Source organism: Pungitius pungitius, chromosome 7 (assembly GCF_949316345.1).
Source record: "Pungitius pungitius chromosome 7, fPunPun2.1, whole genome shotgun sequence".
NCBI lineage: Eukaryota > Metazoa > Chordata > Actinopteri > Perciformes > Gasterosteidae > Pungitius > Pungitius pungitius.
The window spans coordinates 3769010-3791644 of NC_084906.1; the positions used below are offsets into that span (position 1 = coordinate 3769010).

Below are 22635 nucleotides of genomic sequence, written 5' to 3' on the forward strand. Positions count from 1 at the left end.
AAGCAAAGGTGTGAATCTGGAGGAGGACCTGGCAAGGGGAGGAGAATGAGTTGAGAGATGGGATGAACGAGGTAGAAACGATGAAGAAAACACGGAATACTTACTTGAAAATCTAATTTATTCTTCTCATTTCTTCTGAAAAATAGATTATCTTCTGATGAAAACCTTCCACCTTAACGCTGCGCACCAACAGAAGACCGAACGGCGGCCAAAACGATTAGATGCTCTTCCACTGTGCAGTTTCTTCCAAATCGTTCCTCTATTATCAACATTTTCTGTGATATTTCAATAAATAGCATTCACAGAAAGAAGTCTTAACCACAAAGAAACAAAACAAGCCTGACAGTGCTGCGTGAACCCCCTTCCCACCCCCCCCCCCCCCCCCCCCCCCCCGCCCTCCTTCTGAGTCCTTACTGTGCACGGAGCTGAGAGGAAGCGGAGTTCGGCAGGTGAGAGCATTTGGACCGGACAGCTGTCAAAGCCACTCGCCGCGCTGCAAGGGGCAGCATCACCATCACCATCATCAGCATCAGCACCCCCACTGCCAAAGGAGCAGGTCCAGTCCGACGGCAACGAGCACATAAACAGTCACGCTAATGCATACACCTGCACGGGGGTGGGGGGGGGGGGGGTGTCGTCGCCATGGCAACCGGTGATTGATCCCCTGAGTTATGCAGCGAGAGAGAGAGAGAGAGAGAATATTAATGACAGCCAACAAGCAGCAGCGGAGGATGGAAAGTGACGGGTGAGCAAACAGCTAATACACACACACACACACACACACACACACACACAGAGGCTCACACTAATGTGCCGCGAGGAAACGATCAAAGAAAAAACAGCATGTAGAAAGATTTGTGCCCGGCCGTGTCTGCAAGGCAAGGCTGTCAGACTGCAAGCTTTCATGCTCCATTCCGAACCGCTGCCCGCCGCCGATTGTGCGCACGACTGTCGGTGCTCCGTGAACTGTCGGTTGTGGACCCACACAGGGACGTGGTGATTTAAAAGAAATGAAAGAAACTTATGGCCTTTCCATCTTTTTTGGCTTGCCTACAAAGATTGTAGAATGGAGAGTAGCGCAAGGGCTTGTTGCATGGAAATGAACGTATGCATAATGCCTCTGGAGGACCTCTGTCTGTACTGAAGTGATTAATCCGCCGATGTCTACTGTTATGCAAGGGAATGACAGGGAGTGGCTCAGCTGGCAGCCTCACTTAACGGAGCTTTCTGGTGCGTAGGGAGGGCCGTTCGGAGATTCTTCTGTTTATTACGATTAATGTTGCTGTGCTTGAGGCCTGAATACCTTGTGAAGCTTTGAATGTTGTACAGTAATGGGCAGGTCCCCGTGTAGCACTCTCCTCCACCGTGTAGGAACCACTATGTCATCCAAGCCAGTAGGGTGGAACTCATCGTGATTTTGTAGAGGTCTGTGGTCTCAATCGTTACAATTCTTTATAATGCAGCTTGATGCTCATCTAGTACTTTATGGTCTTTTGGAGTAAAATGGAGAATAAAGCAGGGAATGCCACGTGGCGTAAACGTATGATTGACAGGTCGGTACCATGCTTTTGTCATTTGGGCCCCAACATGTTAAAAATGATTCAGCGTGTTTCCGTTGAACTTGAGGGTTCAAAACTGCAGTCAAAAAGACAATGGGTGCTGTCATTGTAACTATATTTACAGTCCACAAACTTGGCCAAGGGAAGGTGGGGCAAAGTGCAAGAGGCACCCGTCCGGCCATAGAAGGTTTGTTAAAGTACAAATATTGTTTTGACAAGAAGCTGTGGATGGTTGGTTGAGAATCACTTCTATATTTAGAACTATTTCATCCAGTACAGTATTGTTCTATTGAATAGCATGCTTAAAACCATAATTGGATCATTGAGTCCCACACATTGTGTAGAGAGAGTTGAAATAACACATCCAGCTTTTTCCAAGAAATCTCTTTTTTTCCACTTCCACCACAAGAAATCTTTTTGGTTTTACTATTAACCGTTAATGGTGTCTGCAAACATGTATTCATTAGTTAATCCGGCAATAATCTACCAGGGCAAATGATGGCTGCCCATGCATGTGTTACCAGAGCCAAATCATTTATCAGACCGGCTCAAATTGAGCTATTAATGGATGACTTGATGGCAGCTGTGCAGCCCATCACTTACAGCTTCTCCCCTCTGCAACATTTGAATTTGCCATTTAACCTTTGTGAGGAGACCTTGGAGAAAACCGGAAAAACTCTGTTAACCCTGAATCTGCATTTATTTAAGGTCTACTGTGTACAGACTGTGTTTGATTGTTTGAATGTTTGCATGAAGTTGTGTACAAGTTTATTTGGAGGGAATCCAGACAGCAGTGCTCCTTCTGATGCCCCCAACACCCACAGATGCAGGTAAACGATAAGTCCCTTTAAAGAAAAAGATGGATGAATGGCCATTTTTCTCATTTCAATTATTGATTGTTTTACTCTTGAAGGCTAATCAATTAATTGACTGACTGTTCTAGCTGTACCTCGAATATTTGTCTTTCCACATCGAGTCTTGGAGGCAAATACTGCACATCCAGTCATTGATTCTCCTCACCATAGCGGATCTTATATCCTCACATCATCTCACATGTGCTAGCTGTGAAGGTGAAAACATATTTGCAACACTTTTGCAGCGAGAACGTGGTCAGCAACATCGACTGTTGGAACAAGGAGAAACGGAGCCTGCAGATAAGAGAGGTATCAGCCACGAAGAGGATAATGATGCAGATCCTTTTGAGAGAAATTGTCTGCGAGACGCATCGGGGGAAGAGCTTCTTATCGGAAAGGACTTGTGACAAATTATTTTTTGGGGGGAAAATAGGAATAAAAAAATAAAAAAAAGGAACAGTGTCAATCATTAGTCGAGGAACAGACACCGTAGACCATTCGTTCTGATCAAACACTTCTAATCCTGTAGAAGGAAATCATCCTGTAGCAGCAGCACAGTTAAAAATAACTCGGGCACAATTCTGTGGCACCATGAAAGAATTCACTGTCACACTGGCTTTTCATAAGGAATAAATAATATGAACAATAACGACAGAAGACTTTCTTACATGCGGAAGACATTCATTATTAATGTGTTTTTTTTCTTCCTCTGAAGCAATGGTGGAATGATAAAACTGCCGCCGCCGTGTCTTGAGGACAACGGGCCTCTGTGATCCAAAAACCTCTCTGTCTCCGCCGCCCTGGACACCCCGCTGACCCCGCATCTCGTTCATTTGATTTTTTCCTTCTTCTGCTGATTCGCCCCCCCCCCCCCCTCGCAAAGGAGATTATTGTGCTCGTGGTAAAGTGTTTAAGTCGCCACAAGGTCAACGTAATTCTTGCGCCAGATAAAGCGACATATAGAGAGACTCTGTGCTGGGGGCTTTAAAGCTCGCTGATAATACTGCTATGGGCGGAGGATTCTTAAAAAAGATAAGAGAGAGAGAGAGAGAGAGGGAGAGAGAGAGAGGACGGGAAAAAGAAGAAGGGAGAGTTGGGTCAAGATGGATCGCCAGGTCCCTCAGCCAACAGGAAGTCATCTGTGATTGCTGCAGGCCACCCACAGAGGAACAGTGGCAGCGACAGGCTGTTTACTTATCTCCTTTGGCCTACCCAACCTCAGGGGGGTGGAGGATTGTTACAGAGGAATGCTGCATTTTTCTCCTTGCTACTATGCACCACTTCAACATATTAATGATTTTCTTTTTCATGCCCACTTTGCAAACGCAAGTCTGTTGTTGAATTGTTATGTCATAGGTAGTTGAACCACGACAAACGATTGAAAAAAAAATAATAATCATTATATTGTGACATTTGTTTCTGCTTCAAACTATTTTTTTGAACTTGAATGGGTTTGATACTTCCTTCAGCATTGAGTCAGTTTTAAACACGGGGGGGGGGGGGGTTTGGCTGTTGAGCAATTCGACAAAGCTACTCTGCCCTCTTCAGTTTGAAAACAGTATTACACGGGCCTGACTTCTCCCAATGGGTAGTCAGGAAACAGTCACACGACATAAAATATCATATCGAAGGAAAAACAAAAAGATTTTCATACTCAATAATCATAATAAATAGTGCGGTTTTGATACCCAACGTTGCCTCTAATTGAAATGTCAATCAAATATAACCGCAAAAATAGTTTTTTGAAGAACGCTTTCTGGCATTACTGTCTCATCGTGCAACGACTGTGTGAGAAAACACGTGAAATTATTCAGAAATTCAGAGAAAATAACACTGTATGGATGCTGTTGACCTTATTTGTAGGGGACAAGAGCGCTTGGCCCTGTGGAGCGATACAGATCAGTGGAAGGAGGGTTTTGGTAAGTGTTTCAGCATCGTTCAGGGGGCCGTTTTATTTGCCATCTTGTATCAAGAGCTCCAGGATTACTGTGCTCAAGGAGCTGTGAAATCTTTTCCGACACCTTAAGCCACTGAAACAACTGGTCTCTGCCTCTGCTATCACCGAAAACACACACTGGCCAGAGTCCATCCAGAATAACAACACACACGCACACACACACGCACACACACACAGCCAAAGGAATTGGAACCTGTCCCTTGTAGACTTCTAAACACTAACCTAACATGCCACCAATCCAATTTGTGTCAACAGCGGTCCTTTCACCCGTCCCCCTCGACAACAACAACAAAAACAGCAATTGGTGTTGACAGCAGTCGAAGGAATACTTAGGTGACACTTTGTCGTGACTTTGCCTAAAACAAATAGGACGGCACATCTCAGCTGACAAGAGGCACGGCATCTTTCAACGGAGACATTTCAGAACCAAAGATGACACACGGACAGGAGGAGAGGAGCCCAGTTCATTTAAACCGTACAAATAAAGTTGTGCTCGCATGTTGCTGATCTTCTTTGATGTAAGCCTTCAACCTAAGAAACAACTTGCTGGAGTTTTGTAAAATAAGGAAAAGGTTTTTTTGCTCTTATTGAATTTTTATCCTGTTAAAAGTTGTTAACGTTTTAACACTCTGTAATTGTGAACAAATGAAAATGCGGTGTTCAGGGGTCGTGATAATGTATAATTGAAAGAACTGCCTGTACCTAACTTCAGAAAATCTATTGAATGAATAAAGAGAGTGTTCTGCCACAAAGTATGAACTCTGATTTCATTCACAAGCAACACCGAAGCTCATTTAGGTCCACTGAGTCCCAGGAAACACTGCGACGATGGGATGACTACGTAGTCCTTTTCATAATACGTCAAGTATCTCTTTGCACACAGCTCTGTCTGCATACGGCTTGGAAGTGACGCCATTACGATTCTTATTCTGAAAACAATGGAGACAGCGTGGCAAATTTCATTTGAAATCCCAATTATAAAACTGGAAACTCGCACAAACCCAAACATCCAGTTTGAGCCTCGGCACAACACTACTTCACCTTCTTGATGACCTCATTTTTAATACTACAGTCGTCTTATGTTCAATGTGTTCCCTGCTTTGCAATGCTTTAGTCATATCTCATTTGTATAGTAGAGGTATTTGCAGCAGAAACACCGCCACTCTTAATTTGTGACCAAGTGTCCAAAGACAACCGCTGCACCAGACGAAAAAAAGCTGAAAGCCAAACCGGAAAAAAAGAAAAACAAAAGGCTTATGCATGACGGCCCAAAATCGACAACCTGAGTCATGGGTGTAATCAAGAACAGCCGCTGGGCCCGCCATGTCCTGCTAGCGGGCCGGTGATTGTGGAGGTGGGCAGCGGTACCGGGGCGGCGAGATTCATCACGGGCCTCGCACAGAACTGTGTGGACTGATTACACGTGCAGGAAAATGCACGCCGCGAAAAAAAGGGATATTAAATCAACTGGGCTCATTGGTGTTCGGGGCCCGAGCAAAATGCATCTGTAGCTCAGCCGTATAAGCGTTTGAGGCAGTGGGAGAATTACATTTCTGTGGGGCTCCGGAGGAGTTAGGCAACCGGGCCTTCTCACGGCAGTGATTAATAGTGATGGGCCCCTAACTAGTTCTGTCTGAGAAAAATACTGCTGCCGTTGTATCGGTTGTTTTGCACCTGGAGACCAGTCTTCCTTGTAGGGGCAGAGGTCGGATAAGCTGTCAACACAAGAGTGCAAATCCGGAAAAAAAAGAAAGAAAAAAAAAGCACTACTGCATAGCCGGTCGGACTCTCATTTGACGTGCGCTGAGGTTTTAATCCCGTTGATGTAGAATTAAGCTCCCAGAGACCGTCCGATCACATTGAGAACCTGGCAGCGCTACGTGACTTTATCTGGCTGACCCGTTTGCGCCCGCTGTCATTTCAACAAGCGGCTGTGTACTTTTCACTGACTTGGGGGCAATTCTTGTTGTCTGGTCCCCAGGAGCGTTTCTAAGCATCTTTCACTCGTCACGCACCTGTGTTTATTTGACTATAACCTGCAGCCAGTACTTCCCTCGGCACGGCAGTGCTTTGAGTAAAGGTACTTGGTCATTTGTTTAGCAGCAGCAGCAAATTGATGAATAAACTAAAAACACGCCATCACTGGCAGAATGTACAAAGCCATGTTCCACATAAATTTACTTTATTGGCTCGTTTTGAAACAAATCCCAGTGACACACACTTTACGTACCCACATGATAAGTGCTACAGATTTTAGTGTTAGCTTATCGATGAACTGACTAAAAATGAGTTATTACGCACTTTGACAATCGCCTGTTAAGCAGAAACTCCAGGGCACTCGATCAAGCTAACGCCAAGAGAACTATTCTTTAATCAATGGAGACTACAATTAAGAATTTTCTTTAGCATCAGGGTGCATGGCTTACAGAAAGTGCTAACTGCAGAGAAAATAGAAGCATGTGCAGGGAGAAAGAAAAGCAACTAAAGACTCATCACATTCTGCACTTTAAATTATTCATGTTCTTTAAGAGCGGCCAACTTGACAACTACCACATTTTCACCATACGGCTTAAAGAATGAAGCAGTTCATCAAAACGTGACTAGCATTCATCATTCATCGTTGTCTGTATGCTTCCAAATCAAATGTGTGATTTCTTTCTAGAAGAATGCCACACTGACAAAGATATAAAAATATAAAACACTAATCTCTGAAACTCCTAAAAGACTCTCAAGTGTTTAGAACTAAACCAAACCAAACCAAACGTGTCAACAAGGCACGCTGCTGTGTCTATACATGTTTTACATTTTTTCCTCTACGGGAATAAAGGAAGAGCACACAGTGCTAAGACTCATCAGTCTTTACTTTTCACACGTAAAAAAAGCCTTTGCATGTTTCTTAAATATTCTAGCATGCTTTGTCAGACGTGCTTGTCAGGTGGTTTTGAAACACCCTCCCCCACACCTTTTCTGACGTTAGATCAGGGGTAGCTGTGTCCGACCATATCTTACCCAGACGGACAATCTGGCATTCACACCCCCCCTTAACGCTGTGATGAGCCGGCCAGGTAGTCTATAGCTCCTTCTTTACATAACTATTTCTGTCACTTTTCATGATAACAACCATTACAGTGGAGAGCAATGTACTGTATCTCCTACATCTTATGTTGCCCCCCCCCCCCACACACACATGTACCAGGTGTTTGAGTATGTTTCCTTCACCAATCAAAATATACATATCAGAAAGATTTGAGTCTGAAATTCTGATGCAATTTAATATCAGACTCTTTTTTTTAGCATCACGTTTCCAGTCCGTGAACCAGGACAAATAAATGGCATTAATAAACGATGTCCATGAACGCATTGTGATTTGCATTCTGAACAAATGTTAAACCAGAGGAAGCAATGTCAACAAATCCCCCTGCTTTGGTTTCTAATTTGTCAAAGTGAAGCATCGGACGGCTGATGCCAATGAGATGTGTAATACAGATCACACTAATGGAGTCTTTTTTGCAAAGATGAATTCTCCTCAGCAAACCACGCATTCTGGGTAACATTAGAGTTCCTGACACAGTCCCAACCTGATCCCCTATTCTATTCTTAATGCAGGGCTGTCTATTTTAGCAACTTGTTATCAATATCACATGGTAACAATTTGCACTAGGTATCGGCACATTAAACGTGCTTTGCTCATTCTGTGCACGCATATCTGGAGACTGTATAGATGTTATAGCAGCATTACAAAGGCTCAACGGCACCCGGCGGTGCAAATACGTCCACCAACAATTTGTCAATGAATTTCCGTTCCACATGTCAGAAGTTCATTGCAGCTTGAAATGTTTTTTCATGCCTCATTACCAACCTTTTTAACATGGACAGAAGAGTGTGCAAATTTTCCTGACAGTGACTGAAATGCGATTTTTCTTTCTTTTTTTTCTTTTCTTTTTTTTTACAATTCTGGCCCCGTTTAAGAGTATCTTATTTGTTATTTTTTATGTTGGATGCACCACTATTCAGTATGTGCTGAAGCGTTAGAGATGTATAAAATAAGAGAATGAGCTGCATATGCCTATGCCACGACCGGTAATGTAGAATTAGTATTTTTTATTATTTAGAAACACATATGATATAGTGATAAGAATGTATTCACGAGTAATTGAGGGGTTACTGTCGCCATGGCAACATTTGACGAGCCAGTGGGACTCATTTTTACTCTTGCCCCACGAGCAACGTTTGGTGAAGGCATGATAACCCCAGTACAGGCTGTGATGCATTGATCATTTATAGGCGGGAGAGCATGTACGTTTTCTGACAGTGCCTGAAATGTTGCATAAATATGATTTGTTTTATGATTCTGGACTATTTGTCTGTTATCATTTCCTGTCAGATGCAAGACTTTTCAGTATGTGGCTCATGTTTGTCTTTCTGCTGCTGCTGCAAGAGAGATAATACAAAGCAGTTGTGTCCAAACAGAATGAGCTAAAGGTGCCTCTAGAGTGACTAGTAATTGGGAATGTGTCTCTTTTTCTGTTGCATTCAGAGGTCATTAAAGGTTTACCATTGCCATGGCAACATTTGACCAGCCAGCAGGACTTGCTCTATTAGCACCGTTTGGTGAAGGCAAAATAACCCCAGTATAGGTTATTTGGGTTTGATCTGGCTTCAAAGGCGTTAAAGTGTTTACTATATACACACACAGTGGCTTTCATGACTGTGGGGGACAATACACAATGCTCCAAACTTATCCTAACCCTTAACTAAATCCTTACCTTAAATGACAACTTGAAATGTAATGGTTTACAATACAGGGATGTGCATTATTTCGGCATAACAAAGGTAAGTCTTTGTCATTGTCACTGTGCAGAGGGATTACTGTCCAAACAAGTCATGAGAACACGCCGAGACAAACAAATGCACACACCAGTCCCAACAGCGTGAAAGAGTTCTAGTGCATTTGCTATAAAAAAGAGAAAAACTGTAGTGAGTTCCTTTAAAGCATTTTTTAAAAACTTCTATCAGTTGGAATGTGAACAGCATCAACAAAAACAAATATCTGGTCCATATGGTCGGCATCGGGGAACCATTGGCCATCACATTGGAGGAAGGGTTAAGCACCGAGCGCGGCTGATGTAAACAGAGTCTGCCATCGGTCCTCCCACCAGAGCTACTGCACTATGTCCTCTTCACATCAGCAGATTCCAGAGGACTCGATCACTAACCTTAATCCAACCGTATCCTTACTTTAACCCAGGTCTTGTTCACACCCATACACCCCGCGCCCCCTTCTCCATCACACACACACACACACACACACACACACACACACACACACACACACACACACACACACACACACACACACACACACAGTGGGTTGTTGAAGCCTTCTCCGCAACAGAAGCCCTTTCCCTTTATGTGGAGTAAAAAGGTTGCACACCTTTAAATCAAACCAGTGAGGTGACGACTCTAGCTCCATGTTAAAGCTTCGTCCAGTCTGACTAAAATAACTGAGGCTGTACAGCTGGACCAATCCTCAATGTCTTTTATCCTGTGTATCAATTCTGGCAGCAGGTATTTTAACCCTCCTGTTATTCCCCTCTGCCTTTCATAACATTTCCGGAGTTGTGTTGGGAATAACCGATTTCAGAGCAGAAGTACTGATCCCTTTTGTTGGTGGAAATCCTTTACCAAATGATGATTGTTGGGAAAAGCCAAGATGGCCAGGCGAGAATATATATTTCAAGTACCCCCTTACCCCCCGGCTCTGTACTCGTCCCGGGGCTCTCCCCTCCTCTGATTTGATAAGTGTGTTGGGTGACTATTATCAAAATGTATGAATTAATCAAATCAGAGCTGGTCTGGTGAAATGCTCATCTTTAAACGATATCTCTTGCCCGTGAATGTAGCAATCTTTAATCCCTATTAATTAAAACCCTCGTCGTTTGTTTCGTGGACTTTTTTTTAACCGCTGCCTACGTCACAGCTGTTTCCGGTGCTCACGTGAGGTAGGCTTCCGCTTCACACGCGCGCGCACGCACACACTGAATGAGGAGCGGGGTCGGTGTGTGACTTCACGACTGCTGGTACACTCACCGCATGTGTCATCCAGGCCACCGGCGCGATGGTTTTTTAGCCATACTTTCTTTTTTGTCCATGTTTGCTCGAGCGGGATGTCTTTCGACGGTGGTTTATTGGACCGGCTGCCGAAGGTCATTCCAGCTAGCTTGACGAGAACGACGGTTGACGTTAGCTTACATTTAGTTGTGTTTATTATCTAACCTCACAGACGAATAAAGACGTGCCCTTGGGGTTAACGGTATTAATGCGTTTCTACCGAACAGAAGGGTGAACTAACATAAGCTACTCCATTCACCGCAGCGGGTTTAACGCGGTGTCGTCCTCGACCGGGCTCAACTAAAACCTGTCAAAGTAACCTCAACGTTCTAAATGTCATACATTTTAAAGAGCCAAACGCAAACATCTTCAAGATTTAACAGTGCAATAGGTTTCTCCAGCACATTCGGCATGTGTGTGATCCACTGACAATCAATTATTTTGTTGATAAACGTCAACATTGACCACTGACGTGCCGGGTTTTGTCGTTGTTAGCTAACGTCATGCTACCTGTTACTTAACACATATTTAGATTAAACTGACATTAATAGTAAGCGTTACTTGGTGCCGAATCAGTTTGGGTAAAAAGTAGAATTAGGAGATGACGTGGCGTAACGTGGAGGGAGACCGTTCTCTTTACACGTTGTCGCGCACTCTTGACGTTGTTAGATGTCTAAAGTAGTTTGGCGTGTGGCGTTAATCTGGATCGGAGCGTGTGCACTCCTAATCCTGGATTACCTAGCGTTAGCTCGTAAACCGCACCGCAGTCGTCTGCCGGGCATCAACCAGTAACTCTACGACTGTAAACAATGGAAAAGGGTATCTTCAGACCGGTAGTCGTACTGCAGTTAGAAATGATTTCAATGCTAATCATCAGCCTTCAGCTTGTCTCTTCCTGCGGTAGCTTCACTTTTCGGAGGTTATTGCGCCAACCTACTCTGGAGTGTTAGTCCCTGTAGTGTGTGCGAGGTAGATTCAGGTAGACCCAGTTTTTATCACAGTAAACCAAATGCATTGAACTTCTTCAATTCTGTCATTTGTCTTTTTCAGAATGGGGAACTTCACATCCTCCCCGCCTCTATCCGGCACATCCTGTGTACAGTATGTTAAGGTTAGTGGATGCTTCTACATATGTTATACATCGCTGTACATCGCTCTGCAAAGTCTTCTTGTATTATTTCATGAAGTGGCACTACAGATCTCTAATCCACTAAACATTCATTAAATGCAGGGTTAAGGATCCTTTTCCCCTTTCTAAGCAGTGTTCTGTTGTAAGCATGTTTTTTTCTTTTTGTCTGACCTTTCAGGAGATGGTGTCACAAAACTGTATTGTAATATTTTCCAAGACCACCTGTCCTTATTGCAAAATGGCCAAGAATGTGTTTGAGGAAATTGGTGCCTCGTACAAAGTGATAGAACTGGATGAGCACAATGACGGGAGGAGAGTTCAAGAGGCCTTAGCTCAGATGACCGGAGCCAGAACGGTAAGAGACTCCTGTTGTCCATGTTCAATTTAGATGACTTGACGAGTGTTTTGTTTGAACTGTATCTTTAATGATAGAAAATGTATTCCTTTAAGGAAAATTACATTTTCTATGAAAATAATTTGAATATTTTGTTAAAGACTTCAACTGTATAATCACACTTGTATGATAAGCAAAATGTCCACTGTGCATAAATTCGGTTTGATATACATTGAGGACACTAAATGGGTTGTTTAAATTATCAAAATGCGATTCAAGAAAATAGAACTGGACTTCAATTCATTTGCGCACTACGTATCAAAATCAAAACAGCCCTTTTATTTAATTTCATTTCATTAAATGTCATTTAGCTGACACTTTTGTGAAAAGCGACGTACAATAAGTGCTTTTCAATCATAGGGATACAAACTCAGAAGAACAAGAAACAAAAAATGTCAGTGCTGACTCACTGTTGTAGATCTGAGAAGTTACTTGATCCAATTATATAGATCAAGAGAGCAGCATCACTACACACGCAGACTGACAAAACACAGGAGAGTAACTGCACTTTGACCTCATTTATTTTAAAAGATCTAATGTTGTGACCTGATTTGTGTGTTCAGGTGCCGAGAGTTTTCATTAATGGAAACTGCATTGGCGGGGGCTCTGATACCAAACAACTGCATCAGCTGGGAAAGTTGGTGCCACTGATTAAACAGTGTGCTCCATGCTGTCCTTCCTCCAGCTCTGACGGCTCGGGCGGCGGACGGTTCGAGTCGGCTAAATGACTAACCGTTCTAGTAGCTTTTTCCAATCCTGTATTTATTAAATGTTTGCTTGATCTCGTGCTACAAGTGGAACATTGCTTGAGCATGTTGTTTGTATATCAAAGTGCATTTGATACTTGATGCTACATACGTATTCATGCAGGGATGTACAGTATTCTTATTAAAGATGCCGTCTTTTAAACAAAACCTGTGGAAACTACTTCTCATCTCCATGGTTATTATAATATTATATATGTATAATATGACATTAAAAAAAAACATGATCTCTCTTGGCATCAGTTTTCCTCAAACTGTGAACATTGTTGGGTTGTGAAGTATTGCCAGTGTGATTCAAAACTTTTTATTTCAGTGTATTTGAGTTGTAAGATTACTTTTTTGTATGATTAGCACATTTTGTGTTCAGAAATGTTCATGATATGCATACAATGAATCTTTTTTTAATCTAGTTGAAGCTATTTAAATGTCTTTTTGTGTAATTTTTAAATGGTTTATTGGAGTGTATGAATAATCTAATAGGGCTGTCAACAATAAAACCAATGAAAGTCCGCCGTCAGCCTCCCATCGCTTTGCGTTTTTTTACTGTGTAGAGTGCTGCATTTGACACCCCTCTTCGTCGTAGGCGGGCGGGTATTAAGTGTAGTTCATAAAAGAACATCATTTTGAGAGCATAATTTATCATTTATTTTTTCTCATTACACAAGTGTATTTTTATCTCCTGAAAATGGTGCTAGTGACAATATGTCAAAGAAACTAATGTAAAATAACTATTCTCTTTAAACCGGGATAAGCTGCGCATTAAAACGTGCTCACTCAGATTGCTCACATGGCGAAGTATCGCTTTGACGTCACACCAGTCCTTCATTGAAATTAGCTTGACTAGCGGGCACGGCTAAGCTAGGATATTAGCATCTTGTACATGTGCACCGTAGTTTGAACAAAAAACGTTATAAATAATGGCTGGCAGCGCAGGAGAGTGGTGTCTGATGGAGAGCGACCCGGGCGTGTTCACAGAGCTGATTAAGGGTTTCGGTGAGTGACAGCCATCCTTGACGTTAGCTAACGTTAGCTCTGCTCATTCAGTAACGTTATGGCCACGGCTATCCGACACCGCTAACCAGATACCTTCTATGAAGCTAACAGCAACTTCTAAATGAGCTGCTGTTGATTGTCTACGCTTGAATGAATATAATGGCATGCAGATGAAACCAGAATTTGTGTGAGGCGATCTGTTCTACAAAGCCAACCAGAACGATGCATTCCGTACAAGGTTGCATGGAATAAGTGGGCAGCCATAGCTAATTCAATTGGCCAAGCTAACTAGCTAGCATTACTCAGCGTTCAAAACAACGGCGCGTGAATACAAATCGTGGACAACATTTGTGGTTGTTAGTCCAGCTGACAACGCGTCTGTCGCAAAATCGACCCACTTTGTTAACGGTTAGGAAGACCTAACTTTAAAATGTGCGGTCCTAGTATGAATACATGTGTGATGCTTTTAATAATTGTCCTTGTCAGGTTGCAAAGGCGCCCAGGTTGAAGAAATATGGAGTATGGAGCCAGAGAACTTTGACAACTTGAAGTATGTTAATATCATTATATTGCATGCTCTCTCTCTCTCTGTGTTGAGACGGACCTGTTGAACGGTGTCTACCTTGTTTCAGGCCAGTTCATGGGTTGATTTTCCTGTTCAAGTGGCAGCCGGGAGAGGAGCCAGCGGGTTCGATCGTTCAGGACTCGAGGCTCGATCAAATCTTCTTTGCAAAACAGGTCAATTTCGCTTTGTCCTAAAAAAAAAAAAATAAGGTGATCAAGACAGCGTAATAATAATACAATGGGCTTATAAAAGTAAGCGCAAAGTTCACAACAAAGTGCAAGGATGCTTCTCTTCACTCTGATAATATTAACATTATAAAGAAAGCACATTTTAATATGCCAATATTAAGATTTTAAACCAAACACACTGCAGGAAATGAAACATCAATTCATTCATTCTAAAAATTCCAATTTGTGTATTGCACTTTTTACGGTTTGATTATTCACTTACCATAATTAATTTAATTTAGGCTCTTTGATGTATAATTGCGTCCCAGTCATTGTTGTGTATTTGATGTGTGTATTTTCAGGTCATTAACAACGCCTGTGCCACCCAGGCAATAGTCAGCGTTCTGCTCAACTGCTTCCACTCCGACATGTTGGTTGGCGACACGCTGACAGAATTCAGAGAGTTTTCACAGAGTTTTGACGCTGCTGTACGTTTACGGTATTTTTGCACAGTAAATATTTGAACCTTTTCTTTTGTAACGTAGATGCCAACTGAATTTGGCTTGCAACTCAATTAAGAACTCATGCCTTCACATAAAGTTAACAGATCTTTCCTTTTTGGAGCTGTAATGTTATACACAATTTGCCCTTATTACCCCTTCCACTAGCAATCCTGACAGTTTCATCCTCTTACCTTGATGACTAAGTTTTCTGAACCACAAATTGTCAAGAGATCAAGCGTGAAGTGATGTTTGACGTTCAACTTCTCCTTGAGATTTTGAAAAGTTCAAAGTAGAGACTTCTGCAATGACTAAGATGTTTTCGTGTTGTTTTTTATCTTTTTTTTTTACGGTCAGTTAAAATAGCGGGAATCACTCACTGCATATTAATCTGCATGTCTCTAGGGTTTATGTAGACGCATACAAAAATAATTAGTACCTTTTTTAATATTATCGCCATTGAAACTCATGGAAAACATATTGACTGCATGGCATGTTGCTAGAAACAGGAATACATAATGTCTTCCATACAGCCTTTCATAACGCCGCTGCATCCTTAAGACACGGGTTATATGCCGTCAGCCTTCTAATCCTGCACCTCTCCTCAGATGAAAGGTTTGGCTCTCAGCAACTCCGAAGTGATCCGACAGGTTCACAACAGCTTTGCCAGGTAAGCTCCTGCTCATATCATATCGGGCTGAAGAAAGTCTGTGTCAATGGCTTAATGCTATTTTTAGCCCCTCATTCTACCTGTGATTGGGCCGTTTTGTGCTAATGCGTCTGCCTGGGTCATTTTTTGGTCCGACCTGATTCCCTTACTTAATAAATGGAAAGTAAGACAGTTTTGTTTTGAGATGCGGAGCACTTCCTCTACCGGCCTAAGACTGTATTTTTAAATGACACCTGTACATTACATTGATTGGAGTTAGTTTAATTGCGGAAAAAAAACGACATGTCTGATAGAAACAACCGCATAAATGATTGTATGTGGAATACTTGACTAATGTGTTTGATGTCGATCTTATGATTGTGTGTTCTTTCATATTTTACAGACAGCAAATGTTTGAATTTGATGCAAAGTCGTCAGCGAAGGACGAGGACGCATTTCACTTTGTGAGCTATGTTCCTGTGAACGGCAGACTGTACGAGCTCGATGGACTTCGCGAGGGACCAATTGACCTGGGTAAGCCGCGATGGAAGTCCGCAGTTTGTGCAGTAGGCTCTTGCCCTTTAACTGTCTCCTACGGGATGATGAGCCGTGCAGTTACTTTATCCACAACAGACCGTATTATTTGTCCCTGTCTGTGTCTCACCAGGTCCATGCAACCAGGATGACTGGATCAGCGCAGTTCGCCCCGTCATCGAGAAAAGAATAGAGAAGTGAATGGCTTTAGTCCCAGTGGATGTCCAATTAAGACAATGAGCAGTGAGACAATTGATAGTTAATGTACTTATTATAACTATTCTTAATTCCCCCCTCAGGTACAGTGAAGGAGAGATCCGATTCAACCTAATGGCCATTGTGTCAGACAGAAAGATGATTTACGAGAGAAAGATCGCTGAGCTCCAGACACAGCTTACTGAGGTGAGCTAAGTTGGACGTAACCATCTTGTCCTCAAGAAGTGGCAAAGAACCAGCACAAACACACCATGTGTCTGATGCGTCTTCTCTGTTTTAAGTTACATCTAGTCCAATGTCCATGGAAGGAGTTTGAGGCAAATTAGAGGGATCCTTGATGTCGGATCAGATGCAAAAACGTTATTTACAGAGGGCTCAATGGATGTTTCACCAACCTGTTTTTAGTCTGAATGTGTTCGAGCTTGTGCGTCACACAGCATCATAAGGGCATCATAAGGCCAGCGGTGTACTGATCACACCTTGACTACACATGAGCACTACTGCAGCAAGCCGAAGGACCACTGGAGGTCAGCAAACACAAGGCTTGGATTTTAAACATGGAAGGCCTTCATGCAGCAGTGCGCTCCTTTTATTGAGTTGTTACCAATCCAACTAACTGTACAGTGTTTTCCCTACCTAACCACAAGTCTTTGTAATAGCTTGAAGCAACCAGTAAAGCACAGGTGGAACTAATCCAACAATGATCAATGTTGGAATTATGACGTGCTAAAGTTTTTTGCCCTCGTGTTCCCAGGACGAGCCGATGGACACAGACCAGAGCAGCACGTTTCTTAGCTCCATCCAGTCCGAGATCGCCAAGTACCAGCTCCTCATCGAAGAGGAAAATCAGAAACTTAAAAGATATAAGGTGGGTTCCTGAAACGCCACATCTGCCACGAGCCCAAAGTGTTTACCCCTTGTAGAAAAAAAAAGAAGTGTTGAATGACTTTTCAATTTAAGTTGTGCTCAGTCTTCCTTACTTGTGGGATCTATGCTGTTTTCTCACAGATTGAAAACATTCGGCGAAAGCACAACTACCTTCCTTTCATCATGGAGCTACTGAAGACACTGGCAGAGTATCAACAGTTAATTCCTTTGGTGGAGAAGGTATTTGCTTTTCTTTCAGAAGCCTTTCTTCAACATTACTTTTTTGAATGGGAAATCTTGCAGTTTCAAGCGACTCTCGCAGCTAAATAATGGAGGATTTTGGTTAGAATTGACAGTCTCTGGGAGGATAAACGCTGAATTTGCCAATGGCACTTCAGCTGCAGTGTTTATTCTGTCCACTAGAGGGCAAACCTACATGTCTCATGTCAGCGAGCCATGCGTAGCCCTAATCTTTAGTTTCTACAATGTTTTTAATAGACTTACGCACTTCAAATGAAATAAAAACATGGAATTTTTCTCGCCAGGCAAAGGAGAAACAGAGTGCCAAAAAAGCCCAGGAGGCCAAGTGAACAACAACAACAACACACTTCCAATAGAGAAGCCTCTAAACACACACATCCAGAGCAGCAGTCACCCTTTCATCACTGAGCCACTTACAGATCCTGTTCATCGTTGGTCATATCCGTGTCACTGACCATGGATGGTGTGCAGCACTGCGGGGGGAGCAGAGAGACTCTCCATGTGTGTCCATCAGCTCTACTGCATGAGAGAAGGAGTGATGTGCTCAAATTATGTCCTGTCCTATTTTCATAATAAAATGTCTAGATGGTTGTGAATTTGTGTTTAAATGTACCAAATTCCAAGATGGATTCACAGAATTTAAATTTTTGATATCAGTTGCAGATTGTTTTTTTTCTTTTTAAATGCCCCCACAGCAGAATCCATGCTGCAGTGATGGAGCTTTGCCACCACCTACTGGTAAAACAGGGAAAAATATAGCTTACATTTAGAGTACATTACCAAAGTGGAACATTTTAACCAGCGATCGAAATCTGCTCATCCATTAAACCTTATGAGGGCACAACAGCAAACTGCAAAAACTCATTAGAAATGACTTGGAACAAATTTAATGACCATTGTTCTTTTTGGATCTCTTCCAGTGGGGCGTGTTGTTTTTTTGCACAAAGGAATCGCGCTCCGCTGACTCCGGGCTGATCAGACACTCTGCTCGTCTCGAGGCTTACGTCAGCTGACCCAAGTGTTCTATTTTTGGCGCCTCTGTTTACATACGCACCTTAATAAGTACTTCTTGGATCGGGTCTCAAGATCCTTCATAGCAACTAATGGAAACACAGGTTTTACTACCATCCTTGAAGATAGAACAGAACGTGTCTGTTTTAGTGCCTCTTGGGGGAAGCCAACAAAAAGTACTCCTGGTGACAGTTCTAGTTCTTCAGGGTGAGCATGAATACTGCCACCGCCTCATTGGAGAAATATGGACATGCAGATGCATATACTGCCGAGAATTAAGTTTTAAAATAGCCTGCCTGCAGGAATGCTCTGCGTGTGCGTACTTTCAAGGTCACATGTAGTTTATTTGCACAGATTGTTGTCACATCAACAGGTTTACAGGCTCTCGGAAGCAGCAGTTCCTCAAGTTACTCCGCCAGTAGTGCATTTCTTTCCTTTTTTTTCTCTTTAGTTGTTTGACAGGGCCATCAAAATGTCAGAAAAGTAACCCCAATAGAACTTAGCCCAGAAGTGACGGTGTCCTTTATGTGTGGCCTTTCCATGCTGTCCTCTTAGGGGAGGTTATGTCATTTGGTGACTCTAAATTGCAGTATATGAATGTCTTGTGACTGACGAACCAGTCCAGGGTGTACTCAGTCGCTGCCAAATGACTTTTACATTACCATCAGTTAAGCAGGTATAATGATCACCATGATTGTCGTCATTATGGTTTGCCATGTTTTAAAGCTATAAATAAGTACAGCTGAGGCCCTTAATGAGGTCAATGGTAATGCAGGTATACGATCGACAAGACATTTTGATGTGATTGTGCTTCTGTGGGAAATGTTGAGGGGTTTACTAAAGTTAATTCTGACGATGTCGATTTTCTGTGGAGACTTAATTTTCAATCCGTACAATTGAGACATTTCGCGTCAAACCACAAATGTCAACCCTATGGGCGCGTTGGGAGAAAAGTCAAGGGGCTGCCGAGGTCAGTAGTCCAAATCCCATTAGGTCTCATTATGCCAAAATGTAAATGGCGCTCCATATAATGGCGCTTTCATTCCGGGGGGCGAAAGTGGGAGATGGCGCCCGCAGACCCGAGAGCCGCGGCAGCAGCATGTTGGGATCATTATTGTTTTTCCGACACCGAGGAGAGAAACCCTCTCTAATAATAAAGCCACAAACGTCTTTCCACACATCACGTCCAGCCTCCGGTGCCAGGTCCCGAGGTCCCGAGGTGGAACGGTGTCTTACACCTCCGTTCCACCTCGGCAGCAGGCAAGCGTCCCGAGGAGAGGGACGCAGCGGCCTGCCTGCCTGCCAGAGGCCGCCGCCGCGAGGTCAAGGCTGGACACCGAGGGCCAACACACACACACACCCCTGCTTTCTGCGGCTCGGGGACACAGACCTTCAGGAAGGAAGCTGAGCTGCGATGACGCGCTCGCCGTCGGCTGCAAAGGGAGGAATGTTGTTCTTGTTGTTTACGCGCGCATCCATATCGGGGATGCGTCCGATCTTAATCCAAATGCCTGAAGCCCATGACGTACACGTTGAGCTATTTAACGTATACAAGACAAAAGGCTTTTTCTAGTGGAAAAGTATTGCTTCACTTCACTAAAGAAGATATGTGATGACAATCTGAGACACATACTTTCCATTACGAGGAATACGTTTTTGTTTTATTAGTTATGTGTTTTTTATTAGTTATATTATTGGATCAATACTATTAGAGTGCCTGGTGAGCGAAGCGCTGAGGAACCACATTTGTTGTCTTTGCCAGAAATGGGACGTTTGTGCGAACTGTTTAACTACAAACATTAATGATAAAGGTAGATATGTCCCAATATGGGGGTTTTACTGGATCCGCTGGTTCCGAGTAGGAAAAAAAAAAATCTGTTAATACAAGTTTTAAGTAAATGACCAGTTTAGTATTGAGTAATGTATACATTTCACCAGTGAATGGGGAGAAAATCTGAGCCTTAGATGTGGGTGAAACTTTAGCATCTACTTAGCCACAAACAAACTGAAATGTCAACAATTAACTTGCCATGCTTGAAGGTGTTTGACATGTTCGCAATGAATTCAACATTAAATCCAACGCAGGCATTTTGGAATTGAAAAATATTTTATTTCTTGCGCAGTCCAGCTGCCTGCCCACATTAAACACAAGCAATATTTAAAACACATAACATTTTCACATTACGCCAGGGAAAATACAAAGTGTTATTATGCAAGTTAAAATTGCACCTTTTGTGCAAACGGTTCCAAACAAATCCAGAAGAGCAACACGGCAGTAAAGGCCAAGGTCACAAAAGACGACAGTCTTCAAGTGGGTGTCAGCGTGGAAATACATTCAAACAGCTCCGTCGGTTAAAGAGTAAAGTGTTTTGACAGCGATCACAGGTTTTGTATATACAGTCGTGCTTCATCACAATCTTCTGGAACACATCGCTGCCCCAAAAATCTGTGAGTAAAATGTAACAATAATCGAATGTGGTAGAAATGCTGCGTGCACTGCCAAGTCAGCACAGCTCTCAGCACCATGCACTAAAAAATTGCTTATCCGTGTTGTTTATGCCGAGGATTTGCATTTGGGATTATTATTATCCCGAGGCAGTGCCAAAGAACACCATCAGCGCTCTGTTCACATTGTCACAGCGGTAAACAAATGACTGGAGGAGTGTGTGTGTGTGTGGGGGGGGGGGGGGGTCGTCGGACCAGGAGTCAATGCGCCTGCCCTCTGGCAGAAGCACACATTTCTTTGTAGAGGTCGGAGTAAATAAATCTCGGGTAGGAGTCGTTCTCCATCAGGCTGTAGACTTTACTCTGAGCTGCCAGGAAGATGGTCGCAGTGGGCTCGTGGAGGTTCCGGACGATGGTATTTTTTGTGTGGAAATCCAGGTTTATCTGGAACCAAACGAAACAGCCATTATGACCCTTTGCCTTTTAACGAAGAATACCTTCTTGTATTCATAAAACTTGAAGTACATCGATTCTGATTTAAAGGATTTGAACAGGATAGAAAGGCAGCTGGTACCTCTTTGGGAGCTTCACTTCTAACAAACTCCTCGTAAATACTGTCGGCCTTGGACGCCAGCGCTTTGTGCGACGTGATGTTCCTGAAATCCTCGCAGGCTGTCCAAAACTCAATGTTCTCCTCGCAGAACTCGGACTTCAGAAAGATAGAAAACACCGTTTTCCCGTCTGTGTGGAGGGGGGAGAGAAGAAGTGTTAACGAATCGGTGGGTAATACAAGCCCCGGGACGGCAAAGTAAGTGAAAAGCCATTACGGCTTCCTTTTATGTAAACCAATAAAGTGCTTTCATTTGGCACACAGCAACCATGCGACCTTTGAGACACTCATGCACCCGTAGTGCAGTGAGTGATGCTTACATTTATGACAGAGTAGTTTGTCAAGCGACTGCGCCCATTGCTGCACGTCATCAGCAGTTGGCCTGAAGGGGAGAGAACACAGAGCGGATTAGAGTGGAATTTTGGAGGAACAAATCTGGAACAATTAACTTCTGTAAACGATGGTTAAAGAAAGCAAAACTTTAGATTTTCAGATTTAAGTCATTGTGACCTGGTTGGGTTGCATTTACTGTACGTAAATGCAAATAAATTAACATTACATACATTAAATAAAGTGCATAATGGGTAGGCTGTGCAGGAACAACAAATAAAGTAAAATGAAATAGAATATTATTCAAAAGTTAATATAATTGTATTTATATATTAAAATATTGTATAGATATAAAGCAAAATCAATTGGAGATTAATGATTAAATGATATGACATAGTCCTCAAAATAAAGAGGTCTTACCTATAGGATCGTTTCTTTAGATGTAATAATGACTTGGAAGTGTTAGTCTTCAAAAGAAATCCAATTCTTTTCCTCCAGGTGTGCCTCCTTCAAAAAAAAAAAAACATCAGTCATTACTATTTCATGTCAGTTTAATTGCAAGCAAAATCTTTTAAAACCACATAATGAAGCGCATGATGCTCATTGATAAAGAACTCACTTTGTCTTCTCCGTGGACGCCTCATTTGGTGCCGCACAGCCAGTCAACGCCATGTTTTGGATCGACACAAAGGCAAGGTTCTCTCTCATGGAGCAATCTC

The 22635-nt window shown here is 42.8% G+C and overlaps 3 protein-coding genes across 7 annotated transcripts; 2 read left to right on the forward strand and 1 right to left on the reverse strand.

Moving 5' to 3' along the window:
* The first annotated feature begins 689 nt into the window (after positions 1 to 689).
* glrx2 (glutaredoxin 2) lies at positions 690 to 13285 on the forward strand. Of its 5 annotated transcripts, none has more exons than XM_062563409.1 (4): positions 690 to 745; positions 11532 to 11592; positions 11789 to 11965; positions 12568 to 13285. In XM_062563409.1, exons 1-4 carry the CDS (start codon positions 705 to 707, stop codon positions 12730 to 12732), a joined length of 444 nt encoding a protein of 147 aa, XP_062419393.1. In that variant the 5' UTR covers positions 690 to 704; the 3' UTR covers positions 12733 to 13285. The 5 variants fall into 5 exon arrangements, with proteins under 5 accessions (XP_062419393.1, XP_062419394.1, XP_037325883.2 ...); XM_062563410.1 differs by lacking the exon at positions 690 to 745 and adding an exon at positions 10350 to 10372; XM_037469986.2 differs by lacking the exon at positions 690 to 745 and adding an exon at positions 10375 to 10450.
* A 269-nt stretch (positions 13286 to 13554) lies between these two features.
* uchl5 (ubiquitin carboxyl-terminal hydrolase L5) lies at positions 13555 to 18116 on the forward strand. Its single transcript, XM_037469984.2, has 11 exons — positions 13555 to 13761; positions 14248 to 14311; positions 14394 to 14499; positions 14856 to 14981; positions 15602 to 15663; positions 16046 to 16176; positions 16310 to 16373; positions 16476 to 16578; positions 17147 to 17260; positions 17401 to 17499; positions 17805 to 18116. Exons 1-11 carry the CDS (start codon positions 13686 to 13688, stop codon positions 17847 to 17849), a joined length of 990 nt encoding a protein of 329 aa, XP_037325881.1. The 5' UTR covers positions 13555 to 13685; the 3' UTR covers positions 17850 to 18116.
* A 2509-nt stretch (positions 18117 to 20625) lies between these two features.
* rgs2 (regulator of G protein signaling 2) lies at positions 20626 to 22635 on the reverse strand. The gene is made up of 5 exons (XM_037469699.2): positions 22536 to 22635; positions 22337 to 22423; positions 21907 to 21968; positions 21551 to 21717; positions 20626 to 21420 (listed from the first exon to the last, which is right to left on the reverse strand). Exons 1-5 carry the CDS (start codon positions 22622 to 22624, stop codon positions 21238 to 21240), a joined length of 588 nt encoding a protein of 195 aa, XP_037325596.2. The 5' UTR covers positions 22625 to 22635; the 3' UTR covers positions 20626 to 21237.